Source organism: Stegostoma tigrinum, chromosome 5, assembly GCF_030684315.1.
Source record: "Stegostoma tigrinum isolate sSteTig4 chromosome 5, sSteTig4.hap1, whole genome shotgun sequence".
Lineage (NCBI taxonomy): Eukaryota > Metazoa > Chordata > Chondrichthyes > Orectolobiformes > Stegostomatidae > Stegostoma > Stegostoma tigrinum.
This window is the reverse complement of record NC_081358.1, coordinates 93,952,115-93,976,930: the sequence shown is the minus strand read 5'-3', so window position 1 is coordinate 93,976,930 and position 24,816 is coordinate 93,952,115. Positions and strand designations below refer to the sequence as shown.

Sequence of the window (24,816 nt, the reverse complement as noted above, 5' to 3'; positions counted from 1 at the left end):
TATTACTTAGATCTGGCCATTGCATTCTCAAAAACATACCGGTATATTTGATGGGATTGCATACAATTGGTGACTGAAGCCAAATTAACTATAACACTTCAGAAAGCAGTAGATAAATACCTGAAAAATAGATTGATTTGAGACTATGCAAAAGGAGTCAGAATGGGCATCTGTGATGTGGACATGTGACTGGTTATGATAAGCTGCAGTTTCTGTATAAGCTTACAGAATCTGTGTTGTATTCCCATGATATACCCTTTTTGTCCAAATAGCTGTTCTTTATATTTGTGTGCTGAGAGCATAAATAATGTGAATGTGTTGTGTGTTAATTTAACAAGTATTATTCATTGAGCAATGGAAAGTAATAACATTTATTTGTTCACAAATGTGCAATGTTATTTCCAGAACTTTGAAAGCTGATATTTTTCAGAACATGATGAATGCCAGATGACCAGATGGAGAACGATATTAACAATTATCTGTCATTCGCTTTTGTTGATGGGGATGTTTTACAACTGTAACAATGACTACAGATTTTCCAACTAAAGGCTTTCTTTACAACAGAAACATTTCAGAAAAATTAATAGCTTTCGAGAATATGTAGCCATCTTTGCAGAACCTTGTTTTCAAATTGCTTTTATTCACTAAACTCTCAAGAAGTTGTTAACTTTATTCCCACTTGATTCTACTTTTATTCAGCAGCTATTAGATTATGAAAGGTAAAGGATATGTTCCACTCTGTGTGCTGAGTTAAGTCACTGTTGGGTTTGGGGATTGTTGGCTCAACTGTCCCAGCAAGGAGAGGAATGGTGCTGATGGCAAGTGTCCTTGTTTCTACCTGACCCCTGCTGCAGTGTGAATGCAGTGGGCAGGTTCTAGGAGAAGACCAGATTGTGCTGAGGTGGCCCCCATCTCCAAGTCCAAGCACCCTGCTAGCACTCATTGCCTAAACAACATTAATTTTGTTCCTATCCTTCCCCTGTGACTGTTCCCAATATCTGCCCTAGACCTAAATAGGAGGCAGGTCATGGGCTGGAGAAGGCCCAGTGGGCAGAGAAGTCATAAAAACCTAATTTTAACTTTATTTTTGGCCTCTCCTCCTTTGCCTTGCGTTTCCCTAGCCCTATTCCATTTGCCCAGCCAGAACAACTCTCCCCACTCACCTTGGATCACGGTTATGTCCGGGTGCTTGTGCTGACGTTAAGCCTGTCTCCCCTCTCTCTTTTTTGAGGGTAAGTGTGCACCCTGGCCCCTTTCCCCACGCCACCCTGGCCCCTTTCCCCATGCCACCCTGGCCCCTTTCCCCACGCCACCTGCTCCATTCATTAAAGTCAGGGCCATAACATGAAGTTGAGGGGAGGGAGGCTTGCTGGCCGTTGGGGAAGGGAAGTTTAAAGTGTTTACATATTGTCCACTGAAAGGGAACTTGCAGCTACCATCATCTTAATGATGAATGCAGAAAGTACTGGTTTGCTTTGCTTTTACTTTGATGCAAAATCTATCTACTCTAGATCCACCGAGACAAAGGAGAATAGTTCCATGCACTCTATTTTCTCTACCCTCTGCTGTGAGTGATTTGAAGTAATTCTGTATTTTCAGGGATCTGAAAGCTGAGGGCGGGAGGCAGAGGCATTCTTCAGGTGGTATCGGTGTCAAGGAGATGGTGATCGGCCTTGAAGGAGTGGAACTAGGTGCTGATGGCAAGGTGGGTATCACTGGGAAGATTGCAGTGTCTATTTCCTATTAGCTAGTTAATCTTCTACCCATGTCAGTGCATTATCTCCTACAGCAATTGCTTTTATTCTCTGCAGTAACCTCCGGTGGCTCCTTAAGAAATACTGTCTGGAAATCAAAGTGCAGCACATTCACCATCTCCTCTTTATCGAGAGCACAAGTTACTTGGTCAAAGAATCCCAAGAAACATATAAAACACAATTTCCGTCTCAGGAAATCATGTTGACTCTCCTTGATTACCACAAATGTTTCTAAGTAACCTGCTATTACATCTTTTAACAATAGCTCCTAAAATCATCCCAGTGACAGCTCACTGACCCATACCTTTCTGTGTGTCTCGTCATTTTCAGTAAAGACTTTACATTCACTATTTTCCAATCTAACAGAACCTTTCCCATGTCTAGAGAATTCTGGGAAAATAAAACCAACATATCATCTATCTTCCTCGCTTAAAAAGTAATCTGCATAGAGATGCCTGAAGTTGTGAAGTTTCTTTTGCGTTGGACTTCAAGTGAGAGTTTTATTTACTTGTGGGAGTAGGCATCACTGGCTGGTCAGTATTTTTACCCAATCCCCAGTTGTCCTTGAGAAGATGCTAATGAGCTGATTTCTTGAACCTCTGCAGTCCATGTTCTGTGTGTTGACCCACATGACCTGAGAAAGGAAATTCCAGGATTTTGACCTTGTAACAGTGAAAGAACGATGACACATTTCCAAGTGGTGAGTGGCTTGGAGGGGAAATTGCAGATGGTGAGGTTCCCATTTATCTGCTGCCCTTTGTCCATCTAGTCAGAAGTATTCATGGGTTTGCATGGTGTGTCTGAGGATCTGAAGTGAATTCCTACAGTGCACACTGCTGTGTGCAAGATTTGCTAAAGGAAACCTTTTGCCATAACCCATGATAATAGATTCTAACAGCTCGAAACCTAGGATTCTCAATGAGAATTTCCTTGTGTGTAGTTTCAAGGCGGAAATGTGAGCAAACAAAAAACAAAAAAAAGTGTCTGTATTGGGGTGAAATGTCCCAAGACATGAAGCAAGACTTAACACCAAACATTTTAACAAGATATTTGGACTAATTTTCAAAAGACTAGTAATTGTTTAGAGAGAGAATTTTTAAGGACAGGGTCATGAAGGCAAGGAGTCTAATGGTGACGTCAAGCAATTTTAAGGGACTGTATCTGGAATCATAGTATCAGATAGCACAGTAGGAGCTCTGCAGCATTGAGTATCAGGATAGAAAAGCAATGCTACAGCTATACAAAACTTTAATTGGGTCACACTTGGAATATTGCACACAGTTCTGGTCACTACACTACCAGAAAGATGTGGATGCTTTGGAGAGGGTACAGAAAAGGTTTGCCAGGATGTTGCCTGTTATGGGGGATTTTAGCTCTGAAGAAAGGTTAAATAGGGTGGGTTTGTTTTCACTGGAATGCAGGAGGTTGAGGGGTGACCTGATAGAGGTTTGTAATTGCGAATGGCATGGATAGAGTGGAAAGTTTGCTGGTTTTTCCTAGGGTGGAAGGTTTCATTTACTATGGGAGACAGGATCAAGGTGCAAGTGGGGGGTGGTGAGGGGTGGGGCAGGGAGGATGTAATTGAAAAGAGATGCGCGAGGCAGGTTTTTCACACGAAGGGTGGTGAGTGCCATGGAACGAGCTGCCAGACGAGCTGGTGGAAGCAGACGAAATAGCAACATTCAAGGAGCGCTTGGACGAACACATGACTAGGAAGGGAATGGAGGGATACAGATCGTGGAAGTGAGGACAGTTTTAGTAAGGAAGGGCAAAATGTGTCAGTGCAGGCTTGGAGGGCTGAAGGGCCTGTTCCCGTGCTGTCTTGTTCTTTGTCTTTCGTTATTTTTTCAACCTCTGTTTCTAGCATTCTTCAAACAGCAGTCACTGAGACAAATATCTCCATATTACAGAGCAGCTGCGTGTCTGAAACACTGTGAGCAGTTGAAAGGGGGGAAAGAAAAATTCACCCAGAGGATAGAATTGTGATCAGAGATAATGGGAACTGCAGATGCTGGAGAATCCAAGATAACAAAGTGTGAAGCTGGGTGAACACAGCAGGCCAAGCAGCATCTCAGGAGCACAGCCCTGATGTTTTCATCCAGCTTCACACTTTGTTATCTTCACCCAGAGGGTGATGGGAACCTGAAACTCGCTGTATGAAAGGGTGGTAGACTTGAAAACCTTTTATTGTACGTAAACACGTGTTTAGATGTATGCTTGCAATGTCAAGACATACAAACTTTTGTGCTCAGTACTGGAAAATGTGAATAGTTAGCTGGCTGTTTTTGCCCAATACAGAATTGGTGGGCTGATGGGCGTCTTTCCATGCAGTAAATCTCCATGACTCTAAATTAGACTCCAGCCTTCTCGGACAAAACTGTAACACTTTCAGCCTGTTTTCGAAAAAGTGACAGTTTGAATACAATTGAGGTGTATTCCCATGAGAGGGAAGAGTTGAGACAAATTAGCCTTGAGCTGCGTTGATATCGTTAGTGATTGGAGAGCAAGGGAAAGCGTAACAGATCAAGAGAAGCAGTGGTCCGATACCAACCCCTGTAAAAGCCATCAAACATCTCCCTCCAAACTGAGAAACAACCATTCACCGTCCCCCTGTCTCCTCTCTCTTGGCCAACTTAGTATTCATGTCACAGACACTTTTATTGCATGGGCCTCAGATGTGTTGGCGAGTCTGTTATGTGGGACTTTACCAAAAGCCCGGTGTGCACATCATACTAACTATGTGTTCCTCATTAACCTTCTCTGTTTTATCCATCTAAAATGGAAAGCAAGTTAATGAAACGTGAATTTAGCAAATCCATACTGCATTTTCCATGTAATTCACATTTGACAAGTGACTGTTAATTTTGTAACAAATTATCACATCTAAAAGCTTTTCCAGTACCAAAATTAAATGATTGGGCTGTTTGTTGCGTTTATTTTGGATCATTTTCTAAGTAAAGGTGTGACACAAAGCAAGATAGAGATAAGATAAGGCAGCAGATTCAAAACAGATGAGAAATTACTGAAATAACTTTGTAGAGGCTGGTATCCTGTCACCAAGTTACCCTTGATTTACACGTGGAGAGACCCTGACACTGATCCACCTCCCTCAGAGCCAGATCTCAGAGTACACAGGAAGCCTGATACTCCTGTTTGTATCTGTCAGCCAGGGCTCCCTGATTGGAATTGAACAACAGCCCCAATTAGTAAACTCTCATTCTGAGGTCCAGCTGGCTGACCTTGTTACAATCACTAAAATTACTTCCTTCAGAGGATCGTGAATCTGTGGAATTCATTACCCAGATGTGGTGGATGGGGGGATGTCGAGTAAATTTGAGTTGAAGGTAGGCAGATTTTTAGTTGGCAATGAGCTGAAGTGTTGTGGATACTGGAAAGGAGAATGAAGTTGAGGCTGAGATGAGATCAGCCATGATGGGGCGTAGCCTTCTGCTGTTCCTAGCTCCATTAAACAGCGACCTGTCGAAATGGTGTACATGGTGGACAAAATGCGTTTGATAAGGTGATGCGTCAAACATTACCATGCAAAATAAGATAACAAGGCAGGGGTGAATTTGGATGAATGAAGGACTGGATTAGCTAATAGGCAGCAGAAATGAATGATAATTGTTTTTATTGGGGTTGACAGGCTGGCCTAGAGGACGTCACAGGGATCAGTGCTGGGGCCTCAACTATTTACAGTCTTTATCCCTGATTTGAAAGAGGGGGCAGAATGTACAGTAGCTGAATTTGCCAATTACATCAAAATAGTGAATAAACTAGGCTGTGGGGAGGTGGCAAAGTGTTTTCGCCAAAAAAAAGGTGGCGTGGCAGGACAAAAATCTGAAATTCCCCCCAATAAACATAAACAAAATGATGACTGACTTTGTGTTTTTCAAAAAAAAGTTGTCATTTCCTAACGCAGCCTGCAATAATTGTCCAACACGGGAAGTTAAATCATTCAATCGTGTGAAACGTGACTGGTGGGAATGAACAGCAGAGGAACATAGGGAGCTTAACTGCGTGAGCAGTGTAAGCGACAGCTGGAATATTATCTGGGAATATGTGAAATTGTCCACTTTGGCAGGAAGAATTAAAAATAGTACTTAAATATAGAAAAGTTGCAGAAATCATGGTACGGAGGCTTCTGGATATTCTCCTATATGAATCACAAAAAGTTAGCATGCAGATATTGTAGGTGATTAGGAAGTCAAATGGAATGCCAGAATTATTGCAAGCGGAATGGAATATAAATGTAGGGAAATGTTATTGTAATGGTACAGGCCTTGGTGAGGCCATATTTGGAGTACTGTGTAGTTTTCGTCTGCTTATTGGGAAAAGATATAATTGCATTAGCAGTGGTTTAGAGAAGGCTCACTTGACTCATTCCTGGGATAAAGGGCTTATCTTACGAAGACAGTTTGAATAAGTTGGGTCTGTGCCCATTTGACTTTCAAAGAATGAGACATGAGTTTATTGAAACACGTAAGATCCTAAGGGAACTTGACAGGGTGGATACTGGGAAGCAGCTCCTCTTGCACAGAAGGCTGAAGGAACACAATAAAAGAATAAGAGTTCAGGTTTTAAAATGGAAATTAAGGAAGCAGTTTTTTCTTCTCTGGTGGTCACTAGTTGGTAGAATTCCCTTCCCACAGGACGGTGGATGGTGGTTATTGAACTTATTCAAGTCTGTTAGATCTTTGATAGACAAGGAAGTCAAGGATTATGGGGGCGCACAGGGAAGCAGAATTAAAACCACAATCAGATCAACATGATCCTAACACATGTCAGGACAGGCTTGAAGGGCCAAATGGCCGCCTCCTTCTCCTAACTCTCTCGCTCCAATGGAGTAGAAAAGCAAGCACTTGGAGTATTGTTTCAGGAGGGGAGCAAAGGATTAGAGGCTGCAAGAAAAATTCACAATAATAGATGTAAGGCTGAGAGAGTTCGGCTACACAGATCAATGGGAGAAGCTGGAACTGTTTCCTTGGAAAAGAGATGGTTGAGGGGAGCATCAGTAGAATTTTTCAAAATCAGTTGGGGTCTGAGTAAGTTAGAGAGAGAAACAGATTGCTTTGGCAGTTGGCCTGAGGGCTAGGAGACACCAATTTAAAGTAATTGATGAAAAGAAAACTTTGCCACACAATGCATTGAAAGGATTTGCAGTGCCCTGTCTAAGAGCGTGATAGAGACTGGTTCAATCAAAAATTGGCTAATGAACTAAAGGGAAGAAGTTGGTGAACCATGTGAGTTACTCTTGTAAAGAACTAGCACAGACATTCTGGCCTCCTCCTGTGCTGTGATCTTTCTTTGATTCTTATTATGCATTAAATGTTGGCCAGTGCAGTAGTAAGGAGTAATTTCCATGTCCTGGAACATTAACCCTGCTTTCTGTGCATAGGTGCTGCCAGACCAGCTGAGTTACTCCTGTGGAGATTATGACAGAGTGGTGTAATGGCTAAGCTATTATTTCAGAGTCATGTTCTGGGACTTGGGTTTGAATCTTACCACGGCAGTTTAAGAACGTAATGACGGCTGTGAAATTGTTGCTGATTGTTGAAACTCCCATCTGGTTCACCAGTGCCTTTTAGGGGAAGGCAGGTGCCAGTCTTGCCTGGTCTGGAATATATGTGACTCCAAACTCTCAGCAATGTGGTTGCCCTCTGACCAGTTAGGGATGACCATCAGATGTTGGCCTAGCCAGTGACTCCTGCATCCCATGAATGAACAATAAAAATCCTATAACTGAATCTACTCATTGTGTATTTTTCTGCAAGTGGGAATAGCTTCTTCATACCTATTCCATCAAAAGCCCTCAAACTCTTGAATATTGCTGTCAAACCCGTCCATAACCTTTCCTACTGAGGGTAAAACTATTCAAGCTTTCCCTGTCTTTTCATATAAATCATCACAAATGCGATCCAGAGAAACAGCAAAATGTCTATTGGACAGTAAATGAATCTGTAACATCTCCGTTTTTGATACCTGTTATTCTTACGGTCTTTCTAAGTGAGACAGTTTGTTTCATGCAGGATTTCTGCTGAGACCAGACGCTTGGTTGAAGTTGTGCAAGATCATTATTTGTCACTCATGTAGTCAATGCAGAAAGAGAAAGAGAGAGAGCAGTACTTTATCCTATCACAGTGAATTCAGACCTGAGGCAACATTAGATTCCTGTATCTTTTAATTTGTTGGGAAGTTTTCTTAAGCATTTATTTTCACAGGTTCAGATTTTACTTAAGTTGCAAAAATCTGGATATCTTGTCAGTAATGTTTCATTCATGAGTTTCTTTCATAAATGTGAGAAGATATGAGTTTATTGAGAGATCCAGTGAAGTTTTAATGATAAAAGTGTATTTGCAAGAACCATGATACGTTGGAACCAGTTATAAAACTGCATCACTACCTATACAGCTTCATTTATATTTTATACCAGAGACAGAGCCTAGCAATTGACAGTTGGGGCTGAATAAAACACAGGATATATTTTTGCTGATGCATATTTTTAAACCTCTTCCTCACAGACTGTTTCGTACACTCAGTTTCTTTATCCAACCAATGTTCTGGGTGGCCGGAGGAATACAATAGATTCTACAGCTTCATTATCCCAGTTTCGGAACAGCAGCCATCGCAATCTTCCTCTTGGAAGGGCAAACAGTTCCCAAGGAAGCATCGACACTGGTAACTAACAGAAATAAGCATGTGCTGCTTAGACTTATTTCAATTTTCAGACTTGCGTAGCACAGGAGGATTCTAATGAACCAAAAGTACCAACTGTCCAGCAAAAACATCTAACACTTCTGCTTGGGTGGAACGCAAATAAAAGTAAAGTTCATATGACTCAATGTGCCACATCAAAAGACTTATTTTGTAGAGGATGCAATATGGTAGGCCTAGAGAGAATAATTAAGTACATGAGTGCACTTGTACATTTCTAGTTCCTTAGGCCCAGTTTCTCCTTAGTTATATGTGACTGGAAAAAATCAATTTCTGAGTAAAACCGAAGCTTAGTGTCACGGTGAGTGTTTGTGCTCGTCACTAACACTCCATCTCCTCCTCTACCTCGCCAGCAGGGCAATCGCACACACAAAGTGTTGTGATTCAAATACCCTTCTTTTGGAAATTTCTCCCATTCACCCAAAAGTTGTTGACAAATGTTGAGGTAGCACCACAGGCATTGGTGTTCAGTGGCTGCTGTTCATGTAGGAGTCAGTGTTTGACTGACCACCATGTGTGTGTGTACGTGTGCGTGTGTGTGCTTTAGAAATATTTCTAAGGACAGAGCACAAATACTTGCGACACTGGTACATTGTCTTAAGGTTTAAATATGAGACAGAATGTAAAATTCAATATTTGTATGTGTTTAATATAATGCAATAGGCTACAAGATTGTAAAATGACTGTGGGACTGAGACATTGTAGGTTGATCAAAGCAAACCATGTAAAATCTGACACTACAAGTGCAGGTCTGAAGCTGGGCGTTCTGCAGCAAGTGACTCCTGTTTTGACTGCCAAAGCTTATCAGTTATGCCTAAAGTAGACTAGTGTGGATTAGGATATCCTCCTGTCTACTCTGGTCCATTTAGCTCAGTTGGCGACACAGGTGGTTTGTGTTGCAGAGGGATCCCAACAGCATGGGTTCAATTCTCGCATTGGCTCTCTCACTAGTTATTATAATGGACTCTCCTTCCCAACCTCTCCCTGAGGCATGGTAACCCTCAGGTTAAACCATCACCAGTCACCTCTCTCTAGAGCCTCATGGTCTGGTAAGAATGTGACCTCCTGTTTTCAGTAACTAGAAGAGACTTATTGAGGAGACAGTTTGAAGTTTATTGCATTACATGAGTATGTCCTACATCACTGTGGACACTAAAGAGCTACAGGATAGCTCCAGGGCTGTCTCATACAAGCTGTTTCTTTACTCTGGTCATAATCTCCTTGACATCAACACTTTGGATATGCTTACTGCGTTCGATTAAAAATCACTTATTTCAGACCCACATCCAGTACCTTCTCTCAAATCTTTTATTCGCTCATAATTGTTATATTGCTGTATATTTGTTTATGTATTTACGTTTACCATTATCTACTGTTCCGCACCCATTAAAGCCCAATCTGGAAGTGTTACGGTTCTTCCAGAATGTATTCTCTTTGGATGTGTAAGAATGGTAGTTTGTTGGGAAGAAGGTATTTGACTTGGTCTGTCAGTCTGATGTCTGTCGGCCTCCTTTTGAACTGGAGGCTGCTTAACCGCTTGTATTTCTTTGGTAGAACCGGTCAGTGCTGTGTAACTATTCTGTATAGTTTGTTACAGTGGTCCCTGTTATCAAATTTTTTTTGCAATATATTGGAACTTCATATGTTGAGCTATTGGTGCAACCATCTTGTCCACTTCCTCAGTTATGTTACTGAGAGATTCATTCTTAACTGATGTGTTGGGCATTCTGCTTTGGAAGGTGAGAGCTCAGATGTTTTACTTGAACAAGTTGCTTCCTTGTCATTCCTGACTCTAGTGGCTGACTTGAATTTGGAGCAGACAGAAATGCTGTGTGACAAGCTGGCTCAGCTTAGTTGCAGATGCTTGAATTGCCTGTCTACCACTACACATCCTCTCATGTGGTGTAAACAGTTCAGTTGTTGCCTTTGTCCTTGTACTTCTGAACCTAAACTCATTAGTTTTGATAGGAGTGAAAAACATTTCAGATAATCCACTATAATTGCAGCTTTATGTTTCATTTATGACCGGACAGTTTATTTTACTTCAAAGTAAGAGACTGCAGGGGATTCATCTTTTGCAAGCATATGACCAAGGAGCAAGAGTAGGCCATTCAATCTTTTGTGTTTGCTCTGTATTCAGTAAGTATTATGGCTGATCTGATTTTTAATTTCAACTCTGCATTCCTGCATATCTCCAATAGTTTTTCATCCCTTGGTAATTAAGAATCTATCTGGCACTGCCTTAAAAACTGCCTAGTGTGGACATTGGACTGCTGGAAAATGAGACTGCAGAAGTAGTAATGGGGTACAAAGAAATGGCTGAGGAACTGAGTAGTCAGTGAGCAATTGGGGTGACCATCTTATCCACTTCCAATAGGTTTCCATCAGTCTTTACAATGAAAGATGTCAGTAGCATACCAGGACCTCAAGAGAGTCGGGGCAAAAGTAAGTGTAGTGGTCATCAAGGAGAAAGCGCTGGCAGAGCTAAAAGGTCTAAAGTAGATAAATCCCATTGGCCAGATGGACTTCATCTCAGAGTTCTGAGGAGTTTGTAAAGATGGTGATCTTTCAGGAATCATTTGAGCCAGGAAGGGTCCTAGAGGACTGAGAGTGGTTCACGTAACACCCCTGATTAAGAAAGGTGGCAGGCAGAAGATAGGGTACTAAATGGCAGTTACCCTGAATCTCTGTTTTTGTGAAGAGTTTAGTCCATTATTAAGGATGAGATTGCAGAGTATTTGGAAGTGCATGGTGCAAATAGGGTGGAATCAGCAGAGCTTCATGAAGGAAGTTAGGAAGGCTAATGCTGTGTTAGCATTCATTTCAAGATGGCTTGAATACAGGAGCAGTTACTATGGATATATAAGGTTCTGATCAGACCACATTTTGAAAATTGTGAGCAGTTCTGGGTCCCATATCTATGAAGGATGTGCTGGCGTAGGAGGGGGTCTAGGGGAAATTTATGAAAATGATCTCGGGGATGAAGGGCTTGTCATACGAGGAGCATTTGTGGACTCTGGGTCTGTACATGATGGTGTTTAGAAGTCTGAGAGGGCTCTGTTTGAAGCTGACAGAATAGTGAGAGGCCTGGATAGAGTGATGTAGAGACGATGTCTCCACTAGTGGGAAAGAGGAGGAGCTGAGGACACAGCCTCAGGGTGAAGGGCTGACCCTTCAGAATGGTGGTGAGGAAGAATTTCTTCAGCCAGAGGGTGGTGAGAGTCTGGAGCACATTGCTGTAGAGGCTTTTGAGGTCAAGCCATTGAGTGCATTTAAGACAGTGATAGATAGATACGTTCTTGATTAATAAGGGGATCAATGATTATGGGGAGAAGGCAGGAGAATGAGGTTGCAAAACATATCAGCCATGATCGAATGGCCAAGCAAACTCAATAAGCCAAGTAGCTTCATTCTGCTCCCATATCTTTTGGTCTAAAATCCAAGAATTCTTTTAGCAGAATAAGTCCTATCCTAAATAAAAACCGAAAGAATTGTGGATACTGTAAATCAGGAACAGAAACAAAGCCGCTGGAAAAGCTCAGCAGGTCTGACAGCATCTGTGAAGGGAAAAACAGTTAACGTTTCGAATCCGGTAACCCTTCCTCGGAAAATCCTTCCTGTCTTATTTTATTTGGAGACTGTAAGGAGAGAACATGATTTTAATCCAGACTGTTGGTTATTTTCTTGTTGTTTTATAGCACTTACCAGTGTGGTAGTGTTTCAAAATTTGCTGATAGTGAATTACAGAAAAAAACAAGAGGGCAAAGGATTTACATCCCCACCTTCAAGATTAATATCGTGGTAAAGGCAAGGTCACAGTGTCCTGCAGGGCTGCTCTGTTTTAGACAGTTTGCAGTGGTTAACCTCAGCCCAAGTGGAAACTAAACCTGCACTGTCAGCATCAGTCTGCATGACAAACCAGCCAGCCAGTCACCTGAGCTATCTGGCCCCCAGGATGAATATGGTGGTGCATTTATAATGTCTTGCAATTAACTAAACGTTGATCTCAGAATCTAAGAAGCATTGTTTAAAATTGATATTATCACTTGATAGAAAATTAAAAAGAACTAATTATGCACCTAAAGTTATTAGAGCTATGAATATTTTAAGTTGTAAACATTATACATGCTAGAAAACCATTCTGTCCTAAGCTGCGGACTGCTACAAAAGGAGTAGGAAAGTTGACATTTTCAAAAAGTAGAGTGGGGATGTTATTGCAGATGTAGAGTCAGTGACCAGTGCCCAGGACAGCAGCTCACAACAGATGGTTTGATAGAAGCTTTGGAGCTTTTGATGTTTTTGTCATAATATAATTTAATTTTTGTTTAGTTTTTAAATCAATAAGCTTCCCCTCATTTTCTCCACGTATGTGTTAATGCCACATTGACACATTTTGGTTGAAGTTTTCCATTTAAGTGTTCTACTGGAAGGCAGGATCATTTTCAGATGGTAACTCCAATCACCGCAGTTACAGGGCTGCATCCTGATGGGAGTCCAGTGTGCACTTGTCGAGTTGCGGTGGCTGTGAGAGATTCATGCACCATTAATATCTCTTTACCCCTTCCTACCACCCACAAGGGCCTGATACATAATTTCCTCAATTGTTTCTCATGGCAGTCAGTGCCTGAAATGACTTTGACTCAGAAGGTGCAAGTGATGTATTTGGTTCTGAATTCTCCTTTGAAGATTCACACATTGCTGATGAAATGGTTGTTTTTCTTCCCATCTTTCATAATATTCCCAACTAAAACATCAGTGTATACAATGATCTCACTTTCCACAAAGCAGATGTTGGTTGTCTTGTCCTGTAGGGATTTATCTTCAGACTGATGTGAAGAGTGATGATTTTACCATTGTTTTGAGACAATCCCATCAGCTTTTTCTTTTCTTCAGCAACCACTCAATTGTTGGTCCTGTTCTGAGGAAATGGACTGAACATCCGAAAACGTCAACATATTTCGGTGAATGAAAGTGAGCAGTCTTGACGTAATGAGCTCTCAAAGTTTGGATCAAAGTCTAGACGTGATCAAAGAACACAAATCCAACCTGACCCATCAGTCCACTCTTGATCCGTCAGTAACACAGGAGACAACATTGTTCTCAAGCAGCAGTACATAGCAATAACCTGCTCAATGATGCTGAGTTTATATTCTGCCAGGGTCACACAGCTCCTAACCTCATTACAGCTGTGGTTCAAACATGGAGAAAAGAGCTAAACTGCAGAGGTGACTTGAGAGTGACGGTCCTTGACATCAGGGCCATGTTTGTCATCCAATGAATGAAGAAAGAAAAATGTCTTGCCAGCAATTGTTTAATAATCTTATGTTGGATTGGCTTAAAGGGGGGCTGTGTGTTGTGTTTGCTGTAAATTGCCTGCCTGCACAGTTTTAGTGAGACTGCTGGAGCAACAGCATGCTCCTATCTCAAGGGATTTGTACCTTTACATAATTTGTCGTTGTGATGATTGAATTGTTAATTAGTAAGCTGTAGGTGTGTGGCTTAAATAGTGCATCTGAGCATTGAAATAGGATGCAAAATACTTGAAGGGTAAGGTTAAAGGGTGAAGTTAGTATTTGGAGGTAATGCAGGTAAGATGTTTCCCCCAGCTGGGAAGCCTAGAAACAGCATGTACAATTTAGAAATAAGGGAGATGCCATACAAGTCTAAGGTGAGGAGAATTTTTTTTTAAACTCAGACGTTTGTGAATCTTGGGTGTTTTCTGCCACAGAGCGCTGTGGAAGCTCAGTCTTTGAATGTGTTTTAGGCAGAGATTGATAAGTTTCTGATTATCGATAGTGTATTAGAATATGGGATGTGGAGCATTGAAGCATTCAATTGATAGGCATGCAATGGATGGGATGAATGGCCGACTCCATTTCCTATGTTTCCATTACTCTTATTTACTCAGAAATTTCATAGCATATATTGTACATTAAAAAAGTCTGTATCCCATAGATACATTTATGCAGACACATAATAGAAAGGATTTATAGCACAGAAAGGGGCCATTTTGGCTCAGCTGGTTCTTTTGGTGTAAATGCATTATCTCAGCTTCTTCCTACTGTACTTCATCTAAATCTGTCAACGTGTCCTCCTGATCCTTTCCCTCTCATGAATTAACTAACTTCCATTAAATACATCTGTGCTGTTTGCCTTCACTACAGTTTCAAGTTTCACATTTAAACACTCTCTTGGTACAGGAAGTTTCTGCTTAATTTATGACTGGATTTAATAGTAATTAAATATTTTGTTACTGGCCCCAAGTTTTGAATTTGCCTTTAACTGGCAATACCTCCACTACAGCTACCCCATTGAGCCTCCATCATAACCTCACACACCTCTATGCATCTGCTTTTGAGTAAAAAGAGCTGCAGCCTGTTCAATCTTTCCTGTTAACTTTAAGCTCTCAGTTACACTGGATTACATTATATAGGACACAAACAGACCATTCAGCCCAACTAGTCCATGCATGTGTTTACACCACTCATGCCTCCTCCATCTTTTCCCATCTAAATCTAACACTGTGAGCCTCTATTCCTTTCTCCCTCATGCTTGTCTAGGTTCCCCTTAAATAAATCTCATACTGTTCATTCCAGCCACTCCTTGTGACAGTGAGTTCCACATTCGTACCACTGGTACCTGGTATTGTTATCATAAATCTGTGTTGCTTCTCCAATACCCCGCTCTGCTTTACTTTGCAGTCTGGAGATCAGAAATGTGCGCCAAATGCAACACATATAACCAGATATCATAATTCTATCGGCAGCTGCAGATCTAAAATGTAATGTTGAAAATGTGCGGAATTGGAGATTGTAAAGTTGTGCTGGAAGACTGTTTATGCTCAGTGACACTTGTATGATTCTGTGCAAAAAAAAACAAATGAAGAGAGTGGCTGTAGAAAGATGAAAATAATGCTCGTTTTATTCTAGGCAATGAAGTACTGGAGTTTGCGGAATATGATCCAAACCTGCTGGATGACCCACAGTGGCCATGTGGAAAACATAAAAGAGTTCTGATCTTCCCTTCCTATATGGTAGGTACCTATGTAATAGCTTTGTGCAGCTGTATGAAGCCACAAAGCTGTAGGAATCATATCTGAGCTTTGCTAAAACATCTTTGTTTCTGTGCAAACGTTACTATGGAGCATCACTGCATAAGTACTATTGTGAACAATGCATGTCCATTCAAGGTGTCAAGAATGTAATGTAAATAAGCATGAAGCAATGCGAGGGAGGATTAAAGACCTCACAGTGATGTTTCCAAGGAACTGGGGGGATTGTCCAGGCTGATCCAAATAGGAATAGCTAAGATATCCAAACAGCAAGTAACGTGGGTTTTAAAATGGGGATTTCAGATTTCCAAAATTGGAAGCTAGGAGAAAGTAGAAAAATTAAGTTGATCTGTTTCAAACTTGTGTTCTCTCATGAGGCACTACCTTTACTGATTTTTGAGTTCCTTGCATGTGGTTTTCTCTCTAGTGTCTTACCAAAGTTGTGTTGACATGTGAATCCAGGCAGTGAATGTTGCAGCTTTTTGAATATTGAAGGTGTTGCATGCAATACCCATTACTTCACAAGCAGCCTGCACACAAACAGAACTTCTGGTGAAAGTTACTGATGTAGAAATTGCTGTCTAATTGTGGCAGGGTAACGGATGCAATGCAGATGAATTTAGCTGTAGGGCTTCCAGTGCCCAATCTGCGCAGTAGTAGTTTGATTTTCTAAAGTTTCCCATCTCTCTGGAGGGTGGAGGAGCAGAAATGCTCCTGACTGCTCCCCCGACTATGCAAAAAACTCCAATCGACTCGCTGTTCCTCTTGGGACTCAGCTGGGAAAAGTCACTTCGGGAGGCAAGCAGCTTTCATTGATCTGCTCCCTGGGCCAGAATGTGCTGACAAGGCCTAGAGATCCATCCTATTCAGAGCTCCCTGTTCGGGCAGGCTGATAAACAGGCTGTGACTAAAATCTTATCAGAGATAATGGGAACTGCAGATGCTGGAAATTCCAAGATAATAAAATGTGAGGCTGGATGAACACAGCAGGCCAAGCAGCATCTCAGGAGCACAAAAGCTGACGTTTCGGGCCTAGACCCTTCATCAGAGAGGGGGATGGGGGGAGGGAACTGGAATAAATAGGGAGAGAGGGGGAGGCGGACCGAAGATGGAGAGTAAAGAAGATAGGTGGAGAGGGTGTAGGTGGGGAGGTAGGGAGGGGATAGGTCAGTCCAGGGAAGACGGACAGGTCAAGGAGGTGGGATGAGGTTAGTAGGTAGCTGGGGGTGCGGCTTGGGGTGGGAGGAAGGGATGGGTGAGAGGAAGAACCGGTTAGGGAGGCAGAGACAGGTTGGACTGGTTTTGGGATGCAGTGGGTGGGGGGGAAGAGCTGGGCTGGTTGTGTGGTGCAGTGGGGGGAGGGGATGAACTGGGCTGGTTTAGGGATGCAGTAGGGGAAGGGGAGATTTTGAAACTGGTGAAGTCCACATTGATACCATATGGCTGCAGGGTTTTTTGACCGAAGATGGAGAGTAAAGAAGAATCTGCCTGCTCATGCAGCAAACCAACTTTGTCCCATTCTCCCAAACCCTCCAACCAGTTTTAATGCTCCTCTTGTCATCAGGCTGAGATCAATGAACTGAGATAGAACCGAACTGAACAAGTTCTCTGGTACACTTGCCTTTAGCAGTGTAGCATACTGGCAGAAATGTGTTGAGCAAACCATTGTGCGAATGATTCATTTTGCATTACTTTCAATCATTTATTATCTTTCAAGAGAACAGTGGAGATACAACTTGAACTCTCTTGAGTAATGAGCTTTCTTTACAGTTTAGAACCTAGCTGAATGTGATTATTTATTCATGTTGCTGAAGGTGACAAAGCGAGCCAACATCCAAGATGTAAAATGAGAGCTTTGCTTTAAGCCTTGACATAATGAAGGGGTTCCTAATGTTTTGGTCCTTAATTCCTTCACTCCCAATTATAAAACATAGAATCTAGAAAGATTAGGACCTATGATTTTAAATTGTACCATTTATAGAATAACAGTTTAAGTTTTTTTTAGCCTTTAAGCAGTAATGCCTATCCTGTGCTCGTCTCATGACTGGCTGAAAGCAAAATGCTGCAGATGCTGAAAATTGAGCTCATAAACACAATGCTGGAGAAACTCAGCAGGTCTGGCAGTATTGCTGGAGAGACAAACAGAGTTAATGTTTCAAGTCCAGCTTGACTCTGAAGGTGAATCAGAGCTTGACCTGCTGAGTTTTTCCAGCATTCTGTGTTTGTCCCATATTATGTTAACTCCTTCATATTCACAACGGAAAACCAGATGGAAACAATTGTAGAGTCAGCACAAACTGTACACCATAACACCAGCGCTTCACCGGAGGCTCACTGATGATGTTACCTAGAATGGTGACGAAACGTCTGAAAACTAACCTTCCAGCTCAGCGAGCAAACTCACATCCAGAAACTCAACCTGAGCTACAAATCTTCTCAAAACTCGCAGACTGTACACCATCTTGCGTGAGAAATTGTGAATGATTAATAATATATGACTTTGAGGGTGTAACGCAATATAAGTAGAAGTTGTGAAGGCTCAACTAATTTTTTTTGGGTCCTGCTGTCTCTTCTGCAAACTACATTCTAAAAAGCAAAATGAAAACTTGACGGCCCAGATCTTCCAGTCCCAATGGCATTGTTTGCCATGGTTGAGAAAGCTGACTGATGCTGGAACGTTGAACATCCAATATGCCAAGATGCTGATGATGATGGATCTCTCGGGATCTGTTTTGTCAGACAATTGCACATTATTTTACACTGATTTTATTTAGAGCTGCACCTAGCAATTGTAAGTCAAGTTGAAGCATGTCGTTATTCCCATGACACCCTTCTGCACAACTGCTCCCCAACATACTAACTGAGCTCTCCGTCACCTGCAGCACTGTCACATGCACAGGGACAGATACAGACACTGTCACACCTCACTCGGGTAGCGCACTTGAAATCAAACCCTGCAGTTGTCACCAAAGTTAATGATTCTGGAAAGTAAGAGGAATGCCACAATTTACCTGTATTTCAATCCCAAGTTGACAGAAAGCATGGATCAGGTGTTTGTATTTAACTCAAATACATTGAAACCATAGATAAACTATTATAAACCGTTGACATACACCTCTACTTTCAACTGTCATAAACCACCACCTGTACCCACCCGGGTGCCAACCCCCATCCGCCCTCCTCACATCCACCGTGCGCGTGCACCACACAACACGCACACACAAACACATGGGTAAACTGGGTAACACATCTTTTCCAGATCTCCCACACAAGCACACTCAGCGTCAGAAACATGCAGCAGGTGCAGGGCAGTGATGAAGCTGCTCAGACCGAGCCAAATCTCTGGCAAGCTTTACAGATTAAATGCACAGGTCAGGTTGGTAAATGCGATGAAAACTTCCCGGTGGTGTTCTTGGCATTTTCCTGGCAACAATGACCATTTTAGGCTCTTCTTTAGAAAGGCGAAAACTGCATTCTGCCTGTGGGAGGGTTTCCTCAGCCTCGAGATGTAATGCTTCCAAAGAATCTGTGTCAAGACTCTTGTTGCTGTGGACAATCAGCAAATACCTCACGTGTTTCCAACGAAGAATGTATTTCCCTTTTTGAAAATGGTTACAGTTATCGCATTGACTGAAGCTAAGGCATGAGATGGAGCGGGAAGGATAGAGTCACTTTTCTTCTCATTTCCATAGGTTGCATGTGTGGTGTCTTAGAATGTAACAACTACGAGCAAGAATAGGCAATTCAGCCTCTGAAGCTTGCTCAGCTATTTAATACAATTATGGCTGATCTCATTTTGGCCTGAACTTCACCTTCCTATGTACTCCCCATAACACTTTGAGCCATTGCTAATTACAAATCTGTTTCCTCCTCAAATTTGTGCAGGGTCACTGCATCTGTTGTTCTCATCATTGTCAGCATTGACGGTCTCTCGCCGATGAGGATGACTCACTGCCCTATGGGGTAGAGAGTTCCGGTTTCACAATTCTTTTGAGAGAAGTAATTCCTCCTCATCTTTGTTTTAAATCTGCCATTTCACCCCTCTAGCAGGTATTGGTGACCCACATGGTTTAAGTGATACAGACATCATTCACATAGTTGACTTGAACAATTGTATAGCTTTGGAGATGCTCGTGCTTGATCTGGGATGTCTCCCATGATTTTTGTTTTATTGTAGTGTCCACACCTTCAGTTTGGATTGTTGACCAAAACGGGAAAAAGTTTGAAGGACTGTGGAAAGAGTTACTTCCCTTTTTCCAGAAAATGCTAGAACTCTTTGTGAGTTGAGTTTACCCTGTTACTTTCTTCAAACAATGGGGAAGAAGTCTAAGATCCCATGCACTGGGAGTGTGTTTACAGGGTGACATTCGCTCAGCAACAGATTGCTGATTGGTTTGTGCTGTCGGGACAGGAGGTGGATGCTAGAAGTTGTCAACATAATAGGAATTCTAATTGGCTTTTGAGCAGCTTATAGGCGAGAAACCTTCTGCCTCCAGCAATGAAAGGGACCTCCCCGACTTTTTCCTCTCGTTTGCGCTTTCTCTCTCGCACTCTCCCCTCTCCCTGTTTCTCTCCATTTTTCTCTCTCTCTCTCTCTCTCTCTCTCTTTCTTTCTCTCTCTCTCTCTCTCTCTCTCTCTCTCTCTCTCTCTCTCTCTCTCTCTCTCTCTTCTACACCCCCCCACCTCCTTTTCTGCCTCCAACCGTTGCTGTCAGCTAACTAGCAACCGCAAGACTCTATAATTAACACGTGAACTGCCTTGTGTCTTCTGCGAAGAATTGAAAGAATCTGGAAATGAGCCCTGTTTGGTTGTATGATGATTTTTTTTGTAGTCAGACTGATTGCTTTGTAATAAGTAGCAGTCCTTGTTAAGTATCGAAAGCTGCTCAGTGTTTTCTGTTAACTTGGGTTCGTTCAACCAGCAAATTAGGACTTTGAGAACTTTGTCTTTACTTTTTGTGACAATCCTAGGAATGGTGAGCTTTGAATCTCAGTAGACTTTCCCAGGTGAGTCCTGACAATGTTTGTTATAATGAGGCTATCCTGAGCTCACTTTGTCAGCAGGAGGCCACTGTTCACATTGATTTCTCGGATGCTGGTTTTCTCCAGTACTCCTGATATTGGACTGATGGCTAACCCTAGCATTAGAGTCCCCAGATGAATGGTCTCCTTTTGGGGTGTGACATACTGGCAAGACATGAAGGGAGATCATAAAGTTTTCTATTCTTCTTAAAAATAAACCGCATTTTCTTGTCTAAATTTTAAAATGGAACTCTGGAGTTCAGTGTGGCTGCTGTCACGAAATGGATTACTTGGCTACTTGTAGAAATGTCTGGCAATTACCAGCACAAAAGCTAACTCACCATCTGTAGTATCATACAATCCATTTGTATGAAATTGCAGTGAAACCCACACAAAAGAGCAACAGATACCGTGCTTCTCCCAGCCAGTTCTGAACAAAGGATAGATTTAAAAATCATTATGCCTGAAATGATACTAATAACCCCTTAGTTATCTCGTACAGAATAAAATTACTTTGGCAAGAGACATTAAAACCACTTTGTTAACTTGAACTGCCCTCCCCAGGAACTCTGTCACATGACTGAAACATTTGTTTTCAACAAACTTTAACTGTGCAGTGCTGAACTCTCTCAATTTGCTGTTTAACATTGGGACAGACAGCTAGTGGCTCCCAGCTCAGCTAAAGCAGACCTCTAACCTCAACCTGCTTTCTAGGGTGAATTCTGTATTTTGCCTGAATAGTGAACTCTTTTTGTCCACTTTATTAGAATCACACAGCTAGCTATCCCTTTAACTGCATCTGCCTGAGCTCCCAGGAAAGTGAATTCTGCCAGAGCAACTCACTGCAAGAACCTTCACTGGGCGCAGACTTACTGCACATTCGGGCATGTGAATTAATACCCGTATCTCATTTGAACACTCATTTAAAAATTAGACTTCACCAAATGGGGAACATGTCATAGTCTGTTTCGAAAAGCAAAAGATATAAGGGAAAACGATATTAAAATCGCCGCAGTTACAAATGGAAGGGGAGAATACTAAAGTTATCCCATCGACCACAATCTGTTCTCTGTGACTGATATTAGGGAAGATTTCACTTTGTACAGAGCAGATCTTTTCATTAACACTTTCATCCAAATGGAGGATTGGGGTATGAGTGCTGATGACAGTGGTGTATTGATTATTGGTTGAGCTCTGGGTGAAGTGCTGTGAACCTTTCACTTATACCACTGGGGAGTTCAGGCAGTGAATAGACTATTATTTTCTGAATGGCAGAACTAGCTCCATGGATATGAATGTTGTTACCAGCCTGTCCTTGCCAGTAGAAGTTGCCTTTCCCCTGCTGGTCTCTTCAGCTGTTCCTCCCATGAAGGTGGGTCCCTGTGAGGACAGGGGTGTCAGTTTGTCCGAGACTCGTTAACTTGCGTGTTATAAATACACTGGCGCAGAGGGATACAAGGAATTCCGATCACCGTTAATGAATCTGAGAAATTGTTTGTGGTCTGGGATTATTGCTGTGATTTATTGCTGCCAATTGTGGTCTGACCCTTTAAGGTTGATGTTTCTTTTTGATAGAATGTAATGGGAGGTACTTAATAACTGCTGACATTAATCAGAGAGTGGTTGCACATATTCATAAATTACAGGCTATATTGACCCAGAGTCAATCCTCCAATGAGAAACAGAGTCGACAGTACTTGTGTGTTTGGACCTCATGGAAGCCCTGATGCAGCGAACCTCCTGGGGATGGTCCCGGAAATTGAAACTTGCAGTGAGCAATTACTTGCTGCCTGGAAGTCTACGGAAAAACCCCACGTTCAAGTCAAGAGTTTTTGGACTGACTTAAACTTAATGTATCTAACTTTTCTTGGGTAATAAAATGTGAGGCTGGATGAACGCAGCAGGTCCAGCAGCATCTCAGGAGCACAAAAGCTGATGTTTCGGGCCTAGACCCTTCATCAGATGAAGGGTCTAGGCCCGAAACGTCAGCTTTTGTGCCCCTGAGATGCTGCTGGGCCTGCTGTGTTCATCCAGCCTCACATTTTATTATCTTGGATGCTCCAGCATCTGCAGTTCCCATTATCACTAACTTTTCTTGGGTGACTGTTTTGGGGAAGTGATTGCCTCGTGGTTTTATCATTAGACTAGTAATCTAGAGACCCAGGGAATGTTCTGGAAATGAATCCTGCCACAACAGATGGTGGCATTTGGGTTCAATGCAAATCAGGAATTAGGAGTCTAATGATGACCGTGAAACCATTGCCAAGTGTTGGGAGAAATCCCTCAGGTTCTCTAATGTGCTTTAGGGAAGGAAATCTGCCATCCTTAGCCGGTCTGGCCTACATGTGACACCAAACCCACAGCAATGTGATTGACTCTTTACTACTGTCTGGGCACTTAGGGTTAGGTAATAAACATTGGCCTGGCCAACGAAGCCCACATTCTCTGCATGCATCACAAAAAAACCCACTTTTTTCCTGGATAACTATTAAATTGATGTCAATCTCCCCCAATCACCGGACTGTCTGTCAATCACTTCTATGATTCGACCAGCCACCTTTCCCATAATCTCCTCTCGTCCTGCCCTTGCTGGTGACCTTCTATTCCCCAGTCTCCTGCAAGCTATCTCTCGAACACCGCCTAACCCCCCTGGCACACTAAGCTCTCACTTTGCTCTCAATTCACTCTCATACTTCCCTCAGTAGCTATGAAAATGGCTTCAGGACTTGTAAATCTAGGAATACAGTAGGTTTTGTATCAAAATAGGAACAAAGCTTCAACAGTGATAAATCTGCTGCTGACTGCATGGATTTCTGGACTGTGCTAATCTGTTTCAGCTGAGAGTGCTCCTCAGGAGATCCCTGTAAAGATAATATACTTTCTTTTTGTAAAGTCAGGATCAGGAATATGGTTTTTAATTCTGATCGCAAAATCTGTGCCACTATTCCTTCTATATGCGACTGAAATATTTCTCTTTAATATTGTTATTAACAGGAATAAATGTTTGAGCAAAATTGTTTTAGAATGTTATTCCAATACAGTCTGCCTGTCGTGGTTTGCACTGTTATAGCAGAAGCTTGATTGTTCCAACTCTGAGTTGTAAGTATAAATCAACACTAGCCTTATGTATTATCTTCAGTCAATTTCCTTCCTGTCGATGAAGTTCGATAATGAATTAACAATTTCTCAGGGACATCACGATTGTGCACAGACGCACAGACTTCCTAGGAGTTGTAATTCCTGAAAGGGATTTGCCAAACGTGATCCAGTCCCAAAATTTATTACCGAAGACGTGAGGGGTAACGGACACTTGCTTTGTATGCACATTTAATTCATCAAGGTGAAAGGTGAGAGTCGGTCAATCTGTTTTATTTGTTGTGATGAAAAGCGGAAAGCTACCTCTGATGTTGTCACTGTAGTGTAATCATCACTTGTCTGAAAGTATACGGCAAAAAGGACCTCTTCAACAGTGGGCCAGATTTTGCCATTCTGATGAGGCACAAACCCACATCAGGCCGATGCAGATGGAATCGGTGATTAAGGAGCAGAAATCCAGAATTTTGACCATGTTCCCGGTATCGTCCTGGTTGATTGCTGTGGAGAATGTGGTTACATGAAACGCATGTAATCTGACAAAGGAACTGCCTCATTGCCATCTACCTCAGTTTTCCGTTTCATTGAGCTTCAGATATTCAGTAGGGCAGGTGGGTTTCTGAAGCTTTAGAAATTTTTTTAACAATCGAACCCAGGTCCTTGCTGCTGTGAGGCAGCAGTCCTAATTACTGAGCTATTGTACCCCCGCAAAATTCCAAGTTTTCCTTAATTTTCCTAAAGTGCAGTATCACACAGATAGACAATTAACGTAAGGCAACCTTCTGTTTATTTTTTCTAATCAAGCTGTTCACATATTATTACACACCTCTGGAGAAAGTGGGACTTGAGCCCAGTTCTCCTGGTTCAGGATCAGAGCTACTACTACTGAGTGAACCATGTCAGGTCAAAGGGTTTATGCATCATGAAGGAAGCCTTTTCTAGAGTTAGGAACCTTTTGGTGGATTTAGTTATTGTCAATGTAACATAAATTTTCATACAGCACCTCATTATAAGTATGTTTTTAATGCAGTAATTAATTATAGGACTTTATTTATTAATAGTAATTGACCATTGATTGAACAAAATTGAGAGTGTTCAGAGGTATTATGGTACTTTCTTTAATCGCTAAAGTGCTATTCTGCTTTCAACAGAATTACAATTTAGATTTTAATGTTAGCTGCA

General features: G+C 41.9%; 1 protein-coding gene across 6 annotated transcripts in view; it reads left to right on the top strand.

Annotated features, from left to right (window-relative positions):
• The window catches only part of cables1 (Cdk5 and Abl enzyme substrate 1), a 142,762-nt gene that overhangs the window by 86,022 nt on the left and 31,924 nt on the right, over positions 1–24,816 (top strand). For all 6 annotated transcript variants that reach the window (XM_059646147.1, XM_048528405.1, XM_048528406.1 and 3 more), the window contains 3 exons: positions 1,600–1,705; positions 8,276–8,432; positions 15,398–15,501. In XM_059646147.1, the coding sequence (XP_059502130.1) occupies positions 1,600–1,705; positions 8,276–8,432; positions 15,398–15,501 (367 nt within the window). The remainder of the gene's footprint in view (positions 1–1,599; positions 1,706–8,275; positions 8,433–15,397; positions 15,502–24,816) is intronic.